General features: G+C 31.0%; 5 protein-coding genes across 7 annotated transcripts in view; 4 read left to right on the top strand and 1 right to left on the bottom strand.

The window, feature by feature from the left end:
• The first annotated feature begins 499 nt into the window (after positions 1–499).
• LOC124540008 (glycerophosphodiester phosphodiesterase GDPD6-like) lies at positions 500–2,835 on the top strand. The gene is made up of 2 exons (XM_047117408.1): positions 500–787; positions 1,108–2,835. Exons 1-2 carry the CDS (start codon positions 767–769, stop codon positions 2,239–2,241), a joined length of 1,155 nt encoding a protein of 384 aa, XP_046973364.1. The 5' UTR covers positions 500–766; the 3' UTR covers positions 2,242–2,835.
• A 3,634-nt stretch (positions 2,836–6,469) lies between these two features.
• On the top strand, positions 6,470–7,690 carry LOC124538681 (glycerophosphodiester phosphodiesterase, periplasmic-like). The gene has a single exon (XM_047115822.1). It carries the CDS (start codon positions 6,476–6,478, stop codon positions 7,589–7,591), a length of 1,116 nt encoding a protein of 371 aa, XP_046971778.1. The 5' UTR covers positions 6,470–6,475; the 3' UTR covers positions 7,592–7,690.
• Positions 7,691–10,231: 2,541 nt separating this feature from the next.
• On the top strand, positions 10,232–16,538 carry LOC124537213 (UDP-glucuronic acid decarboxylase 1). Of its 2 annotated transcripts, none has more exons than XM_047113982.1 (9): positions 10,232–10,478; positions 10,641–10,935; positions 11,145–11,324; positions 12,672–12,777; positions 13,667–13,780; positions 14,252–14,439; positions 14,905–15,037; positions 15,121–15,257; positions 15,880–16,538. In XM_047113982.1, the coding sequence occupies exons 2-9, from the start codon at positions 10,774–10,776 to the stop codon at positions 15,994–15,996; spliced, it is 1,137 nt and encodes a 378-aa protein (XP_046969938.1). In that variant the 5' UTR covers positions 10,232–10,478; positions 10,641–10,773; the 3' UTR covers positions 15,997–16,538. The 2 variants fall into 2 exon arrangements, with proteins under 2 accessions (XP_046969938.1, XP_046969930.1); XM_047113974.1 differs by having other exon boundaries at positions 10,233–10,478; positions 10,616–10,935; positions 15,880–16,537.
• Positions 16,539–16,627: 89 nt separating this feature from the next.
• LOC124537227 (beta-1,3-galactosyltransferase 6) lies at positions 16,628–18,957 on the bottom strand. Its single transcript, XM_047113996.1, has 3 exons — positions 18,076–18,957; positions 17,793–17,983; positions 16,628–17,330 (listed from the first exon to the last, which is right to left on the bottom strand). The coding sequence occupies exons 1-3, from the start codon at positions 18,712–18,714 to the stop codon at positions 17,057–17,059; spliced, it is 1,104 nt and encodes a 367-aa protein (XP_046969952.1). The 5' UTR covers positions 18,715–18,957; the 3' UTR covers positions 16,628–17,056.
• Positions 18,958–20,230: 1,273 nt separating this feature from the next.
• The window catches only part of LOC124540113 (ATP-binding cassette sub-family C member 4-like), a 42,720-nt gene continuing 41,535 nt past the window's right edge, over positions 20,231–21,415 (top strand). The window contains exons 1-3 of one of the 2 annotated variants that reach the window (XM_047117556.1): positions 20,231–20,549; positions 20,772–20,867; positions 20,958–21,043. In XM_047117556.1, the coding sequence (XP_046973512.1) occupies positions 20,791–20,867; positions 20,958–21,043 (163 nt within the window). In that variant the 5' untranslated portion in view covers positions 20,231–20,549; positions 20,772–20,790. The remainder of the gene's footprint in view (positions 20,550–20,771; positions 20,868–20,957; positions 21,044–21,415) is intronic. The other variant, XM_047117547.1, reaches the window with a different exon arrangement.

The following is a 21,415-nucleotide window of genomic DNA, read 5'->3' as shown; positions in this document are numbered from 1 at the left end:
GTCATAATTGGTATATCACTATATATTTATATATAATTTTCCGTTATTGGCGAATTCATTGCAAAATCATTGCAGTATAATAAGACTTCATTTTTGGTCGATGAAGTTGAACTGACTTCATGAAAAACAAAAACTTGTACCAAATCGTAACAACACAGGACATGCCATATAAAGTATGCCCAAACCGACAGAGCCGAACACTTCACAACATATGAATATTAATGATTACACAATACATTACGCGTTATCATTTCGTAACTATTTAAATTACGTAAAACGACACAAATAGGCTCAACGAAGTCATTCAACTCAGTGAAAGAAAAAAAAACATATTCATTAAATATTGAGTTATGTGATTATCCAATATAATATTGACCTCGTCTGTGAACTACTTAACAAGAAACATACAAGATTAAATCCTTACAAAGAACAAAATATATTCTGTAATAGACATATCGTTCCCACAACAAAAACAATTTAAAATTACAGTTGTTTTGCTACGCTAATATACAATGTATTAAACGACGAACAGGAAAATAATGTAATGGTTTCATCGACACTTTCCTTATTAAAATACCGACTTCAACTCATTTTATCTCATGTGACGGCATCTAGCAGATGTCTGCTTATATTTAAATTAAAAAATATAATAAAAATTATAGCGCGGAAATAAAAACTAAACAATTTATTGCACGCCTGTAAATATTTGAAGTTGATACTCGAAAGATAAATAGTTCGTGAATCTTTGTTTTTCTTTACAAGTTGCATGTTATTTAAGTGGAAAATGGTAAGTTATTGTATTTTATAAAATTTTAAAATAAATATAAGAAAATTATATTCTGTCTCTCCATTTATTATGGTAATGTGATTGTTTTGATTTATGAACTAATTATTATATTCCTAACAAATGATTTTTTAATAAATAGTGTAACCTTGTGCACTAACTGCATCCAATTCGAGGTCATAAGCGTGATTACAAAATTATTTTATCATTTTTATGCATTTTATAGAAATAGTAATGATTATATAATAAAAAAAATTAAAAAAATAGCTATCATAATCAATTGTAATGTAAAAATGTTAATATATAACAATTTAATCTTTCAGACTAAAGGAAAAGCGTTAAGTCTGACTGGAGTGGTCGCGTTCCTTGTGGTTGGAGGCTTGACGGTAGCATTGGCAACTCCCATTGCGCCGACTCCAAGGAAATCCAACAATAAGGGACCCGATTCTTGTTCACCGGTTATTATCGCACATCGAGGCGCAAGTGGCTATGTACCAGAACACACACTTGGCGCCTATGCCCTCGCTATAACAATGGGAGCTGACTACGTTGAACCCGATCTTGTAATAACAAAAGACGGACATCTAATATCAAGACATGACAATGTACTAGGATTAACTACAGACGTTGCGAGTCATCCCGAATTTGCTGATCGTCACAGGACTCAAACAGTTGACGGAACCGAAATTAGTGGTTGGTTCACAGAAGACTTTACTTTAGCCGAAATCAAAACTTTGAGAGCCGTTGAACGTATACCGGATATAAGGCCAGGCAATGCACGAATGGACGCTTCTTTTCAAGTCGCTACTTTCCAAGAAATTATTGATCTTGTGAAAGGTATGCAAAAAAGTCAACGACGAACTATTGGTATTTATCCGGAAATAAAACATAGCAGCCACTTCAAAAACATAGGGTTGCCAATGGAAGAGCTTGTCGTCAATACCTTCCATAGAAATGGCTATTTCGATTCCAGGGCTCCGGTGTACATTCAATCATTTGAAGTGAACAATTTAAAGGAATTAAAGAAACTAACTAATCTTAGACTACTGCAATTATTCGAAAGTGACCCATCCCTCCAACCAGCAGATCAAGCTTTGCTTAATACCGGCCTTACTTATGGCAATATGTCTACTCCGGAAGGATTAGCTGAAGTTGCAAAATATGCTGCAGCAGTTGGACCAGACAAGAGCTCCATAATTCCCCGTAATGAAGATAATACTCTAGGCGAGCCTACCAGCTTTGTCGAAGACGCTCATGCAGTGGGTCTGAAAGTGCACCCTTATACATTCCGTGCTGAAAATACTTACTTGCCTAAGGAATTCCAAAGTGACAACCCAGCAAAATCTGCTTCCGGTGACTTAATGGGCGAAATACGAAAGTTTATTGATGCTGGAATTGATGGCCTTTTCTCAGATCAGCCGGACATTGCCGTAAGGCTACGGGGCCCATGCGTATAAGCCCACCGATATTAGTTTTATTACGTACGCAAATTTTACTATAATACTAGCTAATAAAATATTTTTCTGTAAATAGTAATTATCTGATTCGATTCGTGTGCTATCTATGTTAGTCAGTGGTATTACGGCAGAGAGTTACAGCGGTTGTTGGCACTCGCGTCAAGATTACAAAAAGTTTCAATTCAATCGAACGAACGAAGTCGTTCTGATATGTATCATAGAATATGAACAAAAGCAAGAACCCATAGCATGTATTTTATAAAGTAACATTGCTTTTGGAATATTTAGGAATTTGAATTGTCTAATAATACTTTGCAAAACAAGGTATAGCATATTTTGTAGTTGTTTTTCTGTATTAGAACCTATTTTACAGTATTAGAATAATGTTAATGTTATTGTGGGCATTTTTTAATTGTCATTCGAAAGAAGATAATATAATATCGTTTAACTATATACTATATAATCATTATCTCATTTGGAATGACAATTAAAAAATGCCAGAAGAACAAAAATCTGTATTTAAAGTAAGCACTTAGTAAACAACGTTCTACGAGTATCTAAGTAAATAAATAATATTGCAGTAAACCCTTGATTTACTTAAGTTTATTTATGATATTATTTGTTTCAACTGATTAATTGGCAATTTGTATAACTCTTCAAAAACTCGACAAAATAGGTATTTTTGTTAACAACCACAAACATTTGTCACCAATATATGGTATCAACACCAACTTACCTTTACTTTAAATATAGCTATTACTAGGACTATTTAATTTAAAAAATAATGTAGATTAGCTACATTATTAATAAATAGTCCTGTCCTTAACTCGACCATAGTGTCTCGTTTCATTTACTGTAAACCCTAATTACCTACTTATTGAATATCTGAGGTCGCTTTGGTTATTTAAAAGCAAACATTTTACAGTTAACCTAGAAAACCCTAAAAGATAACTGTTGAAAAATATCTTTACAATTTTTTTTATTTTACAACAATAATCTTTACAAAAATTCTTAACAGTCATACTTTTTATGAGAATATATTGACAGTAATATTTTTAAAATAGTTAAACGTTATAATAATTTTCCCTATATTACTCGGACACCTTGATATTGATTAGATTACTTTACAGAGCTTGTTGAGTAACATATTTTAAGGTTTCCTTGCATTGCCAATACATCCATGGGAATTAAAGAAAGAGAAGAAAACAGCAAGAAAACAGCATACTATCCTACTTATTGATGAAATTCAGGAACTCTTTTCTGTGTCATCACCTCCACATTCACATCTGCGTACCACCATAAAATGGTTTTTTGCCAGCAGTCAGCACACGTGTTGCCCTTCTCTTATAACCGGGGGTTAAAATGAGGCGTAAAGAGTCATACAGGCCGATATGTCAAGGGCGACTAGTGCAGGTCATTCTCCCTGACTGCCTTCGCGTTTGGGCAGCACTACCACATACTACCTGGTGGAGTGGAGTCATATACTTAGCCGATTAATATTTAAAAAAATATATAACTATACACTATAATGGGGACATCTTTTTTTTCATTATAAATCAGTAAAACTTGTTTTGCTTGACTATACAAAGCTATCATTTTGTAAAGAATTAATAAAGGATTAATGATAAACAAACTAGATATGTGTATAAATTAATTACATTTAAAATGTATTAATTAGCAATTTCCCGTAATACAAAGATAAAAGTAATCAACACAAAAACACAAAATTCATCCATCTGATTTCAAACTAATTGCCTTTTTAATATGGCTATCTGCAACTGAGCACAATTAACTCAATTTTTTTTGTCCGCTTGTCTTGCGTAATCGTAAAAAAGGAAAAAAATATTAATGTTAATATTTTATTATTATTGGCAACATTGCGAGGCCTATTTCATTGATATAATTTATCAATTTCTTTAACGACTTTTATATAGTTAAATCAACGTCAACCCGCCCCACTATTTCCCGCGAGGGCAATATTCAGGGTACATAACCAGTTAAGTTCACATTACCCTGGATATGAGGCAACCGGAAATAAGATCTAATCAGATCTTCTATTCTATGTTTTTATATTTTAAAGTTTTAACGTAGTGGTCGAAGTTTAAACTTAATCTTTAGCAAGATGCAGTAATTGGATAATGTCCCTCTCTCTTTTCCATAGATGTCGTAATCCATATTTGAGCGACCATCTCCCCATCTTGTGGTAGGTTGTAAAGCATCCTTCTAGTTTAAACAAGCCTCGTCGCGACATGTGTTGGTCTAGTGGGGACTACTCTTAAACCACTGCTGTCGGAAGTTATAATGTACTCCAGGGAGACCCGAAAAAACAGTATTTTCGCTGGTCGCTTGCTTGAAAATCCTTTCAAAGTGAAAGTTAGAGTCTTCAGGACGGATGAATGTTGTCATCTATTTAGTTGCTCGAAGGATCCTTTTTCTCTATGTAAGAGGTACATGTGGACTTGGTTCGTCGGAGTTGAGTCTACGTGTCCTTTATAGATCCCACACTGGTGACTTGGAAATAAGCCGACTGTTTGACTATCTTCAGGAAGCAGATGTTGCGCAATAGCATTTTATTCAGGACTGCTGTTTTTGGGGGATTTCAGTACTCACCATAAATCATTATTGAATTCCAAAACTAACCATACTAGGGGGACTGCTCACTCTCAGGCTGAGCTGAATCCAACTGGCCGATAAGCATACCAGTATACCAGACATAGACGGGAATTCGCTCTTTCTTTTACACATAAAAAATGTACTCACAACATACACCTCTATGCAAATGATAGTAGAGTGTAAAGAGATGCGATGGCGGTAGATGCTATTCATTGCTCTTCGCATTATTGGTGACGTAAACTTCACAAACAATTTTTAACGATTGCGTCGAGAAATAGCGCCTCTGAGCCTTTTTTTTTTCTGCTGTGAGGAATTATTTTCTCGAATTCCTGCTTTCCCTTTTATTCACCAGTCTACGCGTGCTGGTTCTCGGTGTCAACGATAACTGTAACAACAATTACATCGCGCACGAACGAATTTGATAAGTTTTATTTTTTGTCGTACCGCCTAAAAATGAAATTCTAGATTTAAAGTTTAGAAAGCACAAAGTCATTGTTACATTACGCTTGCCCATATTTCCGTCCGAATCTTAATCAAATGGAAAACATATACACGTATATAGGAGTATAGCAAAAACTTATGAAGGTCTTCGCTCGTCGGTACTTCATTTTATTTATTTATTTATTTAATATGGAACTCCAACACAGGTACATATGTAATACAAAAAATACAAGTTTAGACAATAAAATATTAAATGTACCTCCAATTATAGGAGAACACAACATGCACTTATAAAGTATTGAACTCTAAAACAAAACTTAAGAAATAAAAATAAAAGAAAGAAAAAACAAACTAAAACTAATAATTACAAAACAATGAAATAAAATAATTTATCGAAAACTATTTAACAAATTTAAACTAAACAAAATGTAAACTAAACAAAATGAAAATAAGATCAGAAACAAATTAAACAAATTATATTAGTTAAACTTAGATTGGACAACAGATTTAGGATAACGCAAACAGAAGTGCTAATTCAATACCATAAGATGATTTTTTTAACTGGGCAGGATAACCGAATCTAAAAATATGATGTTTAGATTTGCATTAAAAAATAAATATTCTGATGAAATGAAAACTAAAACTGCATCATTGTATTAATCAAATATTTATTTACAAATTTAAATTTAAACCATATAGTATCAAACTATCATGTCCTTATGTAGATGTTTGGATACAGGAAAGGCATAATATTATATTTTTTTTAACAAACAATAAATGTCACAAAAACTGCCTTTGGTTTGTTTATTGAAAAAAAATCAAACTGTAGGTTATTTTATTTTTTGACTTTAAGCTTAATGATAGTTCCGTATAAAAAACTGGATAGGCATTAAAAACACATATATAGTTAAAATGGTTAATTATTATAGTTTCGATATACAAGAAGCTGATTTCTAAAACTTTTATTAATGATTGATTAATATTTGTGAATATAATTTATAAAAAAGGAATTTAATAAACACTAAACTTTTTAAGTCAGTTCGGCAAAGAATAGATTTTAAAATATAATCATAAATTACAAAGGTCTTAATCAATTTGCTTACTTTTATTTTTAATATCATATTGATTATTTATATTATCTTTTTTATTAAATTCATGATATCTCAGTACATAATCAAACATGAAGGAGAAAAGACGTGTTATTTTACTCCTCGTTGTGGTTCTCGTCTTTAATATTGTAACCGCTACATCATTTTCCGGCTTGAACTCAAAGAGGCGTGGTGCTGATGATTGCAAACCAGTAGTTGTAGCCCATAGAGGTGCTAGTGGCTATGTGCCTGAACATACACTTGGTGCCTACGCCTTGGCAATAACCATGGGAGCCGATTATGTCGAGCCTGACTTAGTGATGACCAAAGACGGACATTTAATCTCACGACATGAAAATGAACTGGGCCATACTTCTGATGTTTCCCAACGTCCCGAATTTGCTGATCGTTATCGTACCCAAAATGTGAGTGGAAAAACTGTCACAGGTTGGTTTTCAGAAGACTTTACACTAGCAGAAATAAAAACATTGAGGGCTATAGAACCAATACCCGATATACGGCCGGGAAATACAAGAATGGATAAAGCCTACGACATACCAACATTTCAAGAAATAATTGATCTAGTGAAGGCATTAGAAATAAGTGAAAATCGTACTATTGGAATTTATCCGGAATTGAAATATGGCTTGCATTTCCAAAACTTAGGATTAGCGATGGAACCAAAAGTAGTAGAAGTATTTCATAGAAACGGCTATACTAAAAGAAATGATCCAGTTTATATACAATCATTTGAAGTCAGCAATTTAAAAAAGCTCAAACAACTTACAAACCTTCGGCTTTTGCAATTATATGGGGCCCTAACAGCAAGACCCTTCGATCAAGTTGAACTTGGTACTTGGCTTACTTATGCTCAAATGGCAACTCCAAAGGGACTTGCGAATGTTGCTGAATATGCTTCAGCCGTTGGACCACAAAAGAGCTATATTATTCCTCGAAATCTAGCTAATAATTTAAGTTCGCCAACAAATTTTGTGAAAGATGCTCATGCTGTGGGCCTTGAAGTTCATCCATGGACTTTTCGAGCAGAAAATGTATACCTACCAAAAGAGTTTCAAAGAGGTAATTCATCTATCGCATTTGGTGACCTCGAAAGTGAAATCAAAGCCTTTCTAGACGCGGGTGTGGACGGCTTATTTGTCGACCAGCCTGATATATTGGTGCGCGTTCGAGGACAGTGCAGTGACTGAAATTATGTAACTAAAATCATATCTCAAGTGTCCCATGTTCCTATTAACATAAAACCTATGTTAAATATTTATAAATGTAATAAAATATATCTGAAATTATATATTTAAATATAAATAAAAACTCATTTTTGTAATACGTATGTCCCTACGTTTATTGCTCCGATTTTTTCTAAAAATATACGGTAATGATTTACGTGTACGTATATCATTAATCCTAACAAAGTAGCTAAGAAAACATTTAACCCTATATGTCGTAATATATACCCCTATATATATTCGATTGTAATAAATATTGCATATTTTTGTACCTAAAAATAATTTCACTATTAACTATAACGAAACAGAGTAAGCCTATTAAAAAATCCTTTTTTACTGAAAATTTTGAATACCCCCAAATAAATTGCTTTTGAGAAATTGCTCCTTCACACCTTTATATATCAAAAATACCAACTAACAAAATAATTTTCAATAATGAATATTAATTTCTTTGGCGTTCGTCATATTTTAATCCTCTTATAGACTGAGAATTAGCATTAAATGATTTGTTATCAAAATTGTTGTTCATGTTAACAGAATATCCTTTTTATATTTTATAATCATACATATTATCAGTTTATCAAACTTGTTGTCTTAAGATTTGTAAAAAATCCCAATCTCTATCGATATTTATGGACTTTCATGGGTCATAGTAGTTTATTTACGTTAATGACACTACAATCACAGATATGGTATTTCATGTTATCGATGATTCTGTTTATTTTGATCATTGTATATCAGTATATCGACAAGCGACGTAGCAGCCGTAATAACAATTCATTAACGTGCCTATTTCCTCACCATATCCTCAAATCCAGGCAATTATCAAGTTTTATTAATTTTTAACTTTAGTTTACCCCAATAGAACCTTTTTAAACGGTTTCATGTTAAATCTTATTGGTCGGCAAGTCGTATCCCCGAAGAATAAAAAATAAATAAATAAAAACTCATTTCACGGTGTTTAATGTTCAAGATTCATCAATATATTTACCTTCGCACTAACTCTCATTATTTTTTAATCTAATTCCAAAGTTTAATCTAATTTAATCGTCTTTCGTATATAATATTAAGCCGCAAAAACGTTATTTATATTTTTGAAACTTACACACATCACAACTTACATTCTTTAATATTTTGATATTAGGAATTTTGTTTCTATTAATTACAAATGGCAAAATTCTAAAGGCTCGCGCAAACTATAGCCGCAGCGGGCCTCAACGCATCGCATTGGAAAATTGCGCCAAAGCATATAGCAGGCGCGTCGGGCCGCACCGCAACCCAATATCTTATAATCAGTCAGGTTTTGGCAATCTAAGAAGATGGATAGTTCTTGTTGATGATTCGGTTTCTGTTTGGTAATTCAGGAACAGCACTCATTCAGCCGTCTACTTGTTGCGTCTGCTAACGCACACTGAGACGGGCCGCATTGCAACGCATAACATCACCGCAAAAATACGCCTGGCTAGTGATGCGCCAATGCGTTGCGATGGTGCCCGTTGCGGCCAGCCTGAGGTGTGCGATAGCTCATACAAAATGTACGAAACTGATTCAGGAGATTTTTTGTTATGCGTTGCGGCCCGCCTTGGTGTGCGCCTATCTTAAATTTACAATTTCATACGTTCTTGCGCTCTTATTCTCTATGGTTCTACTGTGAAACAACAGTCAGCTGTCGGACTTTAAATCTACCAAAGTGGTCTGATGTTATAGTTGAGGATTAAAACGTTTACATAAATTTAGTCTTTCCCTCACAATCTATTATCAGTAACAATTTGAAAATTTTCTGTATATGCTTAAGCATATACTTAGATATCTCTAATAGAAACAGTTATAGCCTAAAATAAATGTGGGTACTAGCTTAAGGTAAAACCTAAAATTAGTCCGCACTTCTGATAATCAAGAGATCATACCACAAAACTATATAAACTTATAAGTCCCAATTTATTATTATTTAGTATAGTTTATATATTATATGATATACATAATAACACTAGCCAGCTACTAACTATTTTAAAATAACATTATTTTTAACATTCCAATATTCAATCTAATCATTTATTTTTTTTAGATTATAGCATCCCGTTTACAGTTATAACGCACAAACCTTGTAACCTAAACCTATATTCTTTCATTGATACTAATAAAGACACGTTGTCTTAGTTAAATATATCAAGTTATTATATGCCACTTATTTTTTAGCGAAGAACTGAATTGACGTATAACCAATTTGTTTTTGCCATTAAACACTACAAACAAATATGGGTAAGATAATATTATTATAATTCATTTGGTATACACCTTATTTATGTACTTGAATATTCATTTCAGAACATTAATATTTTAAAATGTTCCGTATAACATTAAAAATACACATCCATTATATTTAAATTATTAATCTGTTAATTTTTTTACTTTTGTTTAAAATTGGTCTACTTTTAGTCCCTAACCAACTTATTGCTCAAAGAATCATTTCAATTCCCTAATCGAATGGTCTCTTTGAGTAAATTCCCTCATTTATGCGTTAAGATTTAATGGCTTAACCTCAAAGCCTTAAATTAAAATAAAAAAATATCAATGTCATTCTGTGTTGTTCACCTTGCGTCAAATTGTCAAAGTCAATCTTGTCAAAATCATATTGTAGTTGCATGAGTTTAATTTTGTGGTTTGTTTATTTTTCAAAAGTTTGATAATAAACTAGTATTTGAAAAAATAATATGTAACATTGCATTAAATTAAAAAAATAAATCGAAGGGACGAAATGTGAACATAAGCAATAAAATTGTACTTTCAGAAATGATAAGACAATCATTAAAATTTCGAAAGACTGTAACCATCGTTTGTGTTTTATCTTTACGTAAGTACATAAACTTTAATTATTCCATTTTAGCTATTAAATGCAACTATAAATTCATGTCACAAATATAACACACGCCTGATTGCTTTTAAAGTTTAATTTCAGCACGTAATTATATGTTATTATTATTTTTGCAGTTATCTTTATATTTCTTATTCTTAGGCAAGATCAAATAAATAACACAGGAAACGTTAGACAAACCCAAAGAATAGATAAGGAGTTCCAGGACATAGCATACCGAGATTTTAATCACAGACCAAAGAACAATGATTTTAATCAGAATATCTTAAAAGACATGGATACTAATAAAGTTACTGACAATTCAAAACAAGAACTCGCCGAGGCGAAAGCTCGGATAGAACTATTAGAGAAAAAATTAGCTATTTTAGAAGGAAGGATACCACAGAAATATCCCGATGTTAAATATCTTGGATATAAGGAACGAAAGAGAATATTGGTACATATATTTTCATTAGATACTAAATCATACTTATAAATATCCTTTGTTTGTTGCTATTACTAGTTATTAGAGATCCAACATTTTTTTGAATATAATTCAAAAAATTCATAAACATCAAATCTTACAATAATACACGTCTTGATATCATGAATCATTTTTTTATAAATTATGTAATAGTTTTATTTAGTTTTATTTCTCTGTTACAGGTCACTGGTGGGGCGGGATTTGTTGGATCCCACCTTGTCGATATTCTCATGACACAGGGCCACGAAGTAATCGTTGTTGACAATTTTTTTACTGGCCGCAAAAGAAATGTCGAACATTGGTTTGGACATAGAAACTTTGAGATGATTCATCATGACATAGTAAATCCACTATATATAGAGGTATGATAAATACAATTTTTTATATATTATGTTAGCACATATCATCATCATCATATCAAATCATAGTGATAAAAGCTATGTGCTTAGTCATAATGATCCCATGTTTTCAAACAGTGCCATAACTTGTATGTCTTTATGAAGGTAATCTTCCTGACAAGTTTTGTATGGTTCAAAGAAGCAAACAAACAAAAAAGAGCTACATTTGCATTTATAGTTTTATTCTTCAGCAGAAGTAGACAATGTTCCTCAGCTTTAATCCACTTTTCATATATAATGTGTTGATTGAAATTTTTGTCTCAGTCCAATCTTCAATCAATAATAAATTTTGGTGAAATCAATCAAATTGATCAATCTGTTTCACATTTTCAAATTTGTCCCAGTAATATGCATGTAATAATACAGTTTAATAGACATTATGTATTATTACCATGGTATGGGTACTTCAATGGAGTTCAGTGATAAGACTAGCCTTTCCTTTACTGTGCCTTTTATGTATATTGTTAGTTTTTAAGTGTTTTTCTTTTGTGTGTCATACTGGTATTTTTTTAATCTGGTAACTGGTATCTGTAATTTTTTTTTTAAATATTTATGCACTTGTATTGAATCTGTGTAGAGAACCCATATTTGTATATCAAGTAAACTAAACAAGTTTACGGAATTTACAGATTTCAAACACAACAACTCAACTATATATTACATACATTGAAATATAAATTTATTGTTATTTCTTTATAGCCACCTAACCATATATGCTAATACATAATATTTTATTACCTATAAAGCTCAAGATGGTTATAAAACTGAAAAACATTTACATACTTTGCCAGTCTAGACTTTAGAAAGTAGATTTCAAATTATTAGAACATTAATTTAGTATATACATAAAATTATAATTAACATTTTGCTTAATTTAATAATGGCACACCACAACATCATATGATGCAATACTTACGATCTTTTAATATTTTATACATTTTATATTTCTCCTAACTACTTTACTTTAACTTTACTTAAAAATGTACAGAAATTAAAAATGCCTGAAATGTTCAAACAAATCTATACATATAATAAAATTGGAGTGTCTGTTTGTAATATTAAAATAGCCCTATTTCACTAAATGCATATGTACATGGTAGATATACCAAAATAACATTTTTTACACTTACTGCCTGTTTGTTCCGGCTAATCTCTGTAGCGGCTGGACAATTTTGACGGGACTTTCACTGGCAGATAACTGATATAATAGGGAGTAACTTAGGCTACAATCTTTTTTTTTTGTTAAATTCAAATGCGTATAAGGTCGCAGACACAGCTAGTGTTAACAAAAATGTTTTATTATTATTTCAGGCAGATGAAATATATCACTTAGCTAGTCCTGCGAGCCCACCTCATTATATGCAAAATCCTGTGAAGACAATCAAAACAAATACTTTGGGGACAATCAATATGCTTGGTAACTATATTTTTTAATATAATATGTATGAAAAGAATGATTGTGTTATTTTTAATCTCAATCAATCAATATGCTGATATATACAATTTTAAAATCTTTATCTTGTTACCAACAATCTGTCAGAAAGCAAATCTCTACTAGACTATCTACATAGGTAGGTATGTGGTATCATTTAATATTTTCACCTTCTAGGTGATTGAAAGTGAATGAACCTACAAATCGTCGTTGCTCCTGCAAAAGTTGCAATGAGTTTTTTTTTTGTATTTTTCGATTGTTACACCGTTTTAATCTTTATTTCCATTCTTATATGAACTGTAAAAACAGTTTTGTCATTTTTTAAAAATTTAACCTTACGATATTCATACATCAAAATTTCCATATATTGAAATAACGATTAAAACGGCACAGCATTCGACAACAACAGCCTGTAAATTCCCACTGCTGGGCTAAAGGCTTCCTCTACATTTGAGGAGAAGGTTTGGAACATATTCCACCACGCTGTTCCAATGGGGGTTGGTGGAATACACATGTGGCAGAATTTCAATGAAATTTGTCACATGCAGGTTTCCCCACGATGTTATCCTTCACCGCTGAGCACAAGATGAATTATAAAGACAAATTAAGCACATGAATCAGCCTGCCTGGGTTTGAACCCGCAATCATTGGTTAAGAAACGTATAAAAAACACATAGCGACTTTTGCAGGAACAACAACGAAATATGGGATGCTATATTTTCTTTCCTTGGTAGGTAGTACATTGATTAAGTAATCTTTAACAAATCTTATTTTGCCAGGGTCTATTGTTATCGTAAATTTATCAACAATTTGTAGATTAATTTATAGATAAATTTTGGAATCATTAATTAATTCTACTACAAAAATATTACAGGATTAGCAAGGCGAGTGGGAGCAAAAATTTTAATAGCAAGCACCTCAGAAGTTTATGGTGATCCAATGGTTCACCCTCAGCCAGAATCATACTGGGGCCACGTCAATCCAATAGGTATGTAACATATTACTATTGCTGCATTTGTATTTTTTTAATATTTTTTGTGAACATGCTGTTGGTATTTTATAGAAACAAATTCATAATAAGTCTATAACATTACTAGAAATAGTTTATTAGAATTTATGAGGTAGAATTTATGAAGATTAGAGCAAATAAATAAACAAACTTTTTAACACTGTAAAATGATTATAAAAGTGACTAATATATGTATGTACGACTTTGTCACCTTCATCGTCAGTTTAAAGACATTTCTCCAGCTATGGGAAATTATTTAAATATTTTCAAGTGTTCAAAGAATTAGACGATACAGATTTTATTAAATGCATTCAATAAAACTTCTTTATAGGGTAGAATCATCAAAATGTATACCTGTTATATGGATCACAGAGGATACAAATGTATTATACCTGTTATAGAACATTCACAGACTGTTACTGTAAGACTTTTTGTATATTTTAATTTCAGGGCCGCGTGCGTGCTATGACGAAGGCAAAAGAGTGGCAGAAACATTAGCGTACTCGTACGCTAAGCAGGAAAACGTGTCTGTACGGGTTGCCAGAATATTTAATACCTATGGACCTCGGATGCATGTTTCGGATGGAAGAGTCGTGTCCAATTTCATCATGCAAGCCATACAAAATTTGACTATTACAGTAAGGAAACGCTAAATAAATTTAGACTTGTAATATTTCGTAGATTATAAGAATTTCAGGCCGCAGATTTAAAAGTACTAGGTTTTGACAATAAGCAATTATTAAATCAATTTTCGAGAAATTCTTAGCTCGGACTCTGCCGTTAAACATGGGATGCTACAGAAAGAACGAAAATTTTCTGATACTCCTCAATCCATTTGCTCCTGTCAATTTTCAATTGGTTATAGGGAAACCATATTAACCATAAATATTGTGACATATATATATTATATTTCACTGAACAGAATTTGTTTTCTGTAAAATAATATTGTATTGTAATTTAATGTTGTATCCGTCTATAATAATCACAACTATTTTACATTGTGATAATTAAATATAATTTTGTGCATTATTATATTTCTATAAAGAAATTAAGTAAGTAATACAAACATTTTTTTAATAATGTGCACATTTACTTCTTATCAGGTTTATGGCAATGGGAAACAAACGAGGTCTTTTTGTTATGTGTCAGACCTGGTAGATGGTCTGCTAGCACTGATGGCTTCCAGTTACACTTTACCCGTTAATATTGGAAATCCAGTAGAACACACTATAGAAGGTACATTTTCTTCTTCATCTACGACAGACCATAGACAAGGAAGACACATAGACGCTTAAAATTAAAAAAAAAATGTGTTCCAGAATTCGCTGTTATAATAAAGAATCTAGTCCCCGGGTGCCGTAGTACCGTGGCTACTGGCGCTGCTGTCGAAGATGACCCTCAGCGCCGTCGTCCAGATATAACCATTGCTGAAACGCATCTCAATTGGGCTCCGAAGGTATTATAAATTATTTATTTTTATCTACTATACTGTTTGGTTGATTTAAATGCAACTCAAGTTACAAAATGCAAACAAGAAGTGCAAGTAACTTACATAGTAATACATTACACCAATTTAAATTATATTTTCTGTAATAGTATACTTCTTAAAAATAAATGATATTTATATTTCCCATCATATATCACTGGTTATTTGTTTATTAGACAAACACATTGGCTCTCTCTTGTCAGTTTATAAACAAATTCAATATTAATATTATTAATGATTTGCTTGGTAGTATGTGTACAGGCCCATCGCGATAGATACTATCCACCTATCACATAGTATACCGATATTCCGATATACAGCTATACTTAGTATTGTTGTGTTCCGGTGTCAATGGTGAGTGTACTAGTTTAACTACAGGCACAAGGGGTATGACATCTTAGTTGCAAAGTCGTTGTATAGAATACTTAACGCACCTTACAACATCGATGTTTGTGTTGGTGTCAGGTACTATCAGCCGGCCAACTTACCTATCCGCCTAACTATATCCTGAAAAAAGATCCTTGTCACACAGTCAATTGTAGCGGTATACCGCTAATAAAAACAATGATTTCAATATTTCTTTTTTATTTAGATTTCACTACAAGATGGATTGCAAAGAACAATTGATTATTTCAAAGAAGAGTTGACGAGAACAACCTTCTACAACAACCAAACGTACATGGACGTAAAAGTAAAAAGCCGACATTAAATATAAACTAGAAATCCTCTATGAATGTGATATTAGCATTACTGTAGGTATTTTCTAAATAGAATCTGCAAATCTTATCTAAAAATCTCTTATAAATATTGTGTTCTGTGTTGAGATTCTATTCGATTTATTTTTGATGTTATGTAAACGAGTGAGAATTTAAATTTTCTATGTAGATCTAGCACAGATAACAAATTTTATTACGTCTGTATTAACGCACATCTCTAATAAAAGCGAAGTTTATAGAGCTTTCAATGTCTATGGTTAACTGTTTCTGTCAGATTTATCTGTCATTAAAGATGCGTTTTGTGTTAAACTTTTATAAATAGAATATTGCATTGGTGAGTATATAATAAAATTTTTAGTACTTAGTAAGAGAAATGCTTTGATAATTTCATAAGATTAATAAATATAAAAAACAGCACACATTGTTGACATGGAATTTAAGTTCCATGATATCTTTCATTACCATTAAAATAAGTTATTTTAAACTTTCAACTTGAATTAATGTTAATAATGTTTTTTTTTTATGTGTTTATCGTATTTGCATTTTATTTATATTATTATTTTTATTACAATTATTATGTTTGACAAATATTTTGTGTTCAAATTTCTTAATAAAAAAACTTGCTGTTATAAAAGTTGTTTTATTGTTTGCTGAAGATGCTTCCACTTTCGTCTTGACTTTACTTAATTCAAACCATTATACATAAAACTAAATCAAATTTCAATTATAAATAAATAACACTAAACAATAATTCATACAAATTACAAGTCCAACTTTAAGAAATATCTCTACTGCTTTATAAAATTTGGGAAAAAATACTTTTCTCAAATTGTGTAAACAAAATGCATAATTGAAATTAGACAACTGCAGGCTCTTCAAATTAATATGGAATACAAAAAAGATTATAATATAGACTAGAACTTCAATATGGTTACTTAGATTAGTAAATGTTTAATACAAGATTTATTTATAAAGAGGGAGAAATAACAAACTATAAACTTATAAAAATCGTTTTTATGAGTTTTTTTTTTTTCAAAAGTACTACTAATGCTTCTATTTACAACATACACTTGGTAGTGAATTCCAGTTATAATGATAAGATTTCCTTAAAGCTGATTCAGTCTTGCATAGTTTGGTTCCCTGTGAATGTACTAATGTTTTATACATCTGAAACATATCACTGGGTGTTTGTTTGTGGCGGACAAGCATATTGCTGTCACAGCCTCGAGATTTCCATTCTGTGTCAAATCTGGTATCATGCACTCTATTGATACCATCAAGGGCTGCTGTCCAAACTCCCATAGAAACATCTTCTGAATTATAATGACTGGAAACAATACAAATACTGTTATTATATTTGTGATACAAATTAATTTGTTCTTTTAACATTTAACTTAAGTTCTAAGTGACTGTTTGCAATAAGCCAAGGAAATATAAATAGAGCCTAATATTATTCAAAGATATTTGTTATTTTGTTAAAAGACATGGACTTTTCATATATTATTTCTTGCAGTACCATAGTTTCTGGATGTGAGAGACTACTTAACATTTTGTCAAATCACCTACCCACTACATAAAAAAAAAGAATATGGTGCCATATATAAGACATTGGCAGTAGTTTACGAGTTTTCAAAGCTTTTTTGAGACATTATTTATCAAGTTTGTGTGATAACTGGAAAATATATATTTATGTCATAAAAATAGATCTTTTTTCCCAACACAGGTGTTGCATAAAGTTTTTAAGTTGAGATGTATTTAATTAAGGAAGATTAAATGTCAAATTTTATACCTTAGAAACTGGGAGTTTTTGGCTATGTAGTCAACAATACTACGGGAAATTACATAGCCACCCCCAAGAGCATATGGTAAATATGTGTCGCAGAGAAACCATTCTTTTTCTTGCCATTTCCCATTTAAAAACACCCTTGCTCTGCCATCAAAATAACCCCAATATAAACCCTTATATGTAGGTAGAGATTTCTGAAAAATACAATTTTTTAGCTTAAAAATCTTCTCTAATATCTGAATGTAACTAAGCAATATAAAATATATGCTTGACATATGTTATATACCTTATATGTGACATATTGGCTGATCATTGGTCCACTCATTTCTGGAGCAAATGCCTCAAGATCTCTTACAATTAAGTCAACTCTAACAAATGAGTCATCATCACACTTAATGACATATTTAAGCTCTTTTAAATTATTACTCATCCATTCTAAGGAATTAATTAATTTTTTAGCTAAGTTTTTATAACTATCCTCAAAGTTATTCAAAAGCAGTAAATCATTACTTCTAGTGTGTTCAGCTTGGATCTTTTTCATTTTCTCTGCATCCAAGCCTTCGGTTCCGACAACGAAAAAACATTTGATAAGGTCATGTTTAATAGTGTTCCCAGTCCAGGTGTGATTCCATTTATATAAATGCTCGCCATTTTCTATAAATATATTATCAATAAAATTAGCCCATGTTGCTCTTATCGCATCTCGCTTCGCCTCATTCAAGGGGTTGCTAATGATTAACACAGCATACTCTATTTTATCTAAATTGTTGTCAAAGTTTTCCTTACTTTTTCTTGTGATAGCATTTGATGTCGGAGATGCACATTCTATTCTAATAAAACTTAAAGTTATACCACAACCTAAATAAAAAAATAATATACTAGCGAGGATCATGCCTTTATATCGTTTTAATAACACAGCAAACATTCTATATAATACAATTGATAAATCATTCTTCAAACGAGTCCGATCACCAACATTCCTTAAATTTATGTATACAATAATATGATCTTAGCACTTACATTCCGATTTTAAAGTAAATAATACAATAAAAGTTATCTCTCGATAACTAATAAGACTTATTAAAGTGTAAAAACTTACAGCCGAACAAAATAAATTTAAACACAGCTTGTGCCTTATTGATATGACAGCTCCAGCTGACACTTGACAAGTTGACATTTGTCATTTACAGGTAAGGAAAATCTCGGTACCCTTCTTACAAAGTCTTATCATTTTTTTAACTGTGATTTTCAAAAGAGTCTTTTGTTGTAATTTTAATGAAACTCTGTAAGTATGGAAAATAAAGTATGGATAATAACAATTTAGCTAAACAATAAAAGTTTATTTGTAGCAAAAAGGAATACTCTTCACATAATCAATCAAATCAAAATAGGAATCGAAACTATTTTTCTAATTCCAGCACAAAAATCAATTAAAATAAACACCCCATAATAAATTAAACCTTGATGTTAATATAAAAAATGGTAATATACTTTAAATTGATTAAATACTGCCTAACGTTTGTCTTGAGACTAAGACTAACTGTTATGCTCTAATAATAAAGATCACTGTTTGCTGTATATAAAGCATAGCTACTTCTATAGATAAACATAAATGCTGACAAACATACAAACAATTATAATCATACTATGATATGTGAAAACATAATCAGGCATAATGGCATGTTCTCAGCTTAGTACAGTACCCTAATAATAATTATTGAAATATTACATTGCTTGACAGAAGATAATAGAAGTGGCCTATCAGTTTAGTAAAATTAAATTTTTCACAGGTAACTATTTAAGTAAACGCATTGCTACTACGTAAGCCATGCCAGCCAGCTATGGTGGTCTTCACCATTCACCGTGGTTTGACTTAACCAAAAATACACAAATTGCTTAAAATATGATTCTAAAATTTGAAGAGTACCCTTGAAATATCCAAAAATTCTAATCAAGTCTTGATCTGTAGACCATAGGCATCTTTGAGTAATTAGAAAATACATATAAGATAAAATCATTTTTTTTTAAATCGGTTAAAACAAGTAACAATTTTGGTAATCGTAAGAAGACTTCTATGGTTTTAAAGTGAATAGTTTCGTTGATTAATATAATTTTTTTGCGAGAAGTTTAAATACTTCGGAAAAACATACTTAGTAGAAGTCGAAAAATTATCATTTTACTTGGTTATTGTTATTATTATTTAAAGTAATTAATGCCATTCATTATTATAAAGTCAGGTAATTTTTTAACTATAATTTTTTAAAATTAATTAAACACTTCTGGTCTGTAAGAACGTATTACAAATTTTGAGTATAGAAATTTGATCATGGAAACAGAAACAAAATGAATTCATTTGAGGTCGTAGCGTGTAATAGAGTCACAATAACAGAATGACATAAGCTATAGACGGTTAGTGTGCAAAGCATAAGACAGCTGCAGGAATGACTTAAACGTCAATTTAGTACCAATTTTTCTGTAGTAGCGAATAGGTTATTGTAACGGTGCAAATAATTTCAGTTGAATAAAATAATATTATTATAAATAAATACCAATTTTCATACTTCATGATATTTACAAATTATACAATATTAGTGTCATAATTACGTATTTTGATAGGCGGATCACTATTAACTTACTCGTGATAGAAAATTTGTAAGGGTACAAATAAAATAAATTGGCACAGAGCAGTGTATTTGAAGTGGCGCCATGCACTTATTTATTAGATCCTAAACTTATTCTACACCAACAAAAACGCAAAGAGTTAGTATTTTAAATTACTAAATAAATAATCCTCTACTCTTTGTTGTGTAAATCATGTTACCGCAACATTTTCTTTTCGTAAATAATTGTTTTATTGTTTGCCAAACTTTTAATTAATAATTTGAATACCCTCATTTTTTTAATAATGGGTTAAATGTGTTTCGTAGATTTAAAATTATAAGTTATTTTAAGTGCATTCAGGTAAAAATATTGTTTTTGCAGTTTCGATAAACTTTAAATAATGGAATCAACAAAAAAAAAGGGTAAGCCACCCCATCCGCGGGCCAAGGCGAACCCGTTTTCTGCATTGACTTTTGCGTAAGTTTTTTTTTTAAATAATAATTCAATAAGTATTTTAATATACTAAAATAAAATAATATTATTTAATTTATTTATTTTAACATTTAGATGGACTTTACCAATATTTTGGAGTGGCCTTAAGAAAGAGTTGGAAGAATGTGATTTATATGAACCTTTAGATGAACATGCCTCAGGTAAGTTAAATTCCTTAATTTTTAATTAATTTGACTTTTCAATTTCTCCAATTTGGATTGTGATAAACTAGTGGCCGTAATTGGCTTATATTGGTAGATTTTAAAGCCAGATTTACTATCTTTAAATAAAAATATTTTTTTTTTTTAAATCTGTGTCTAAATTTGCTCAAGGCAAACTCCAGACAATCTTCTCAATTTTAATATCATCTATTATGAGTAACTAAAGTATCATAATTGTTTGTAAATTCATAGATAAATTTGATTAATGCATCCATTTCGTGTGAATTGTAAAACTAGAAAAAATTAATAATATGTTGTTTTGAAATCCTTGTCTATAAATTTTTAATCTTTACACATAAGTACTTCTTCTAG

Source organism: Vanessa cardui, chromosome 2 (assembly GCF_905220365.1).
Source record: "Vanessa cardui chromosome 2, ilVanCard2.1, whole genome shotgun sequence".
Taxonomy (NCBI): Eukaryota; Metazoa; Arthropoda; class Insecta; order Lepidoptera; family Nymphalidae; genus Vanessa; species Vanessa cardui.
The sequence above is the reverse complement of the archived record's forward strand: the minus strand, read 5'-3'. Positions and strand labels throughout refer to the sequence as shown.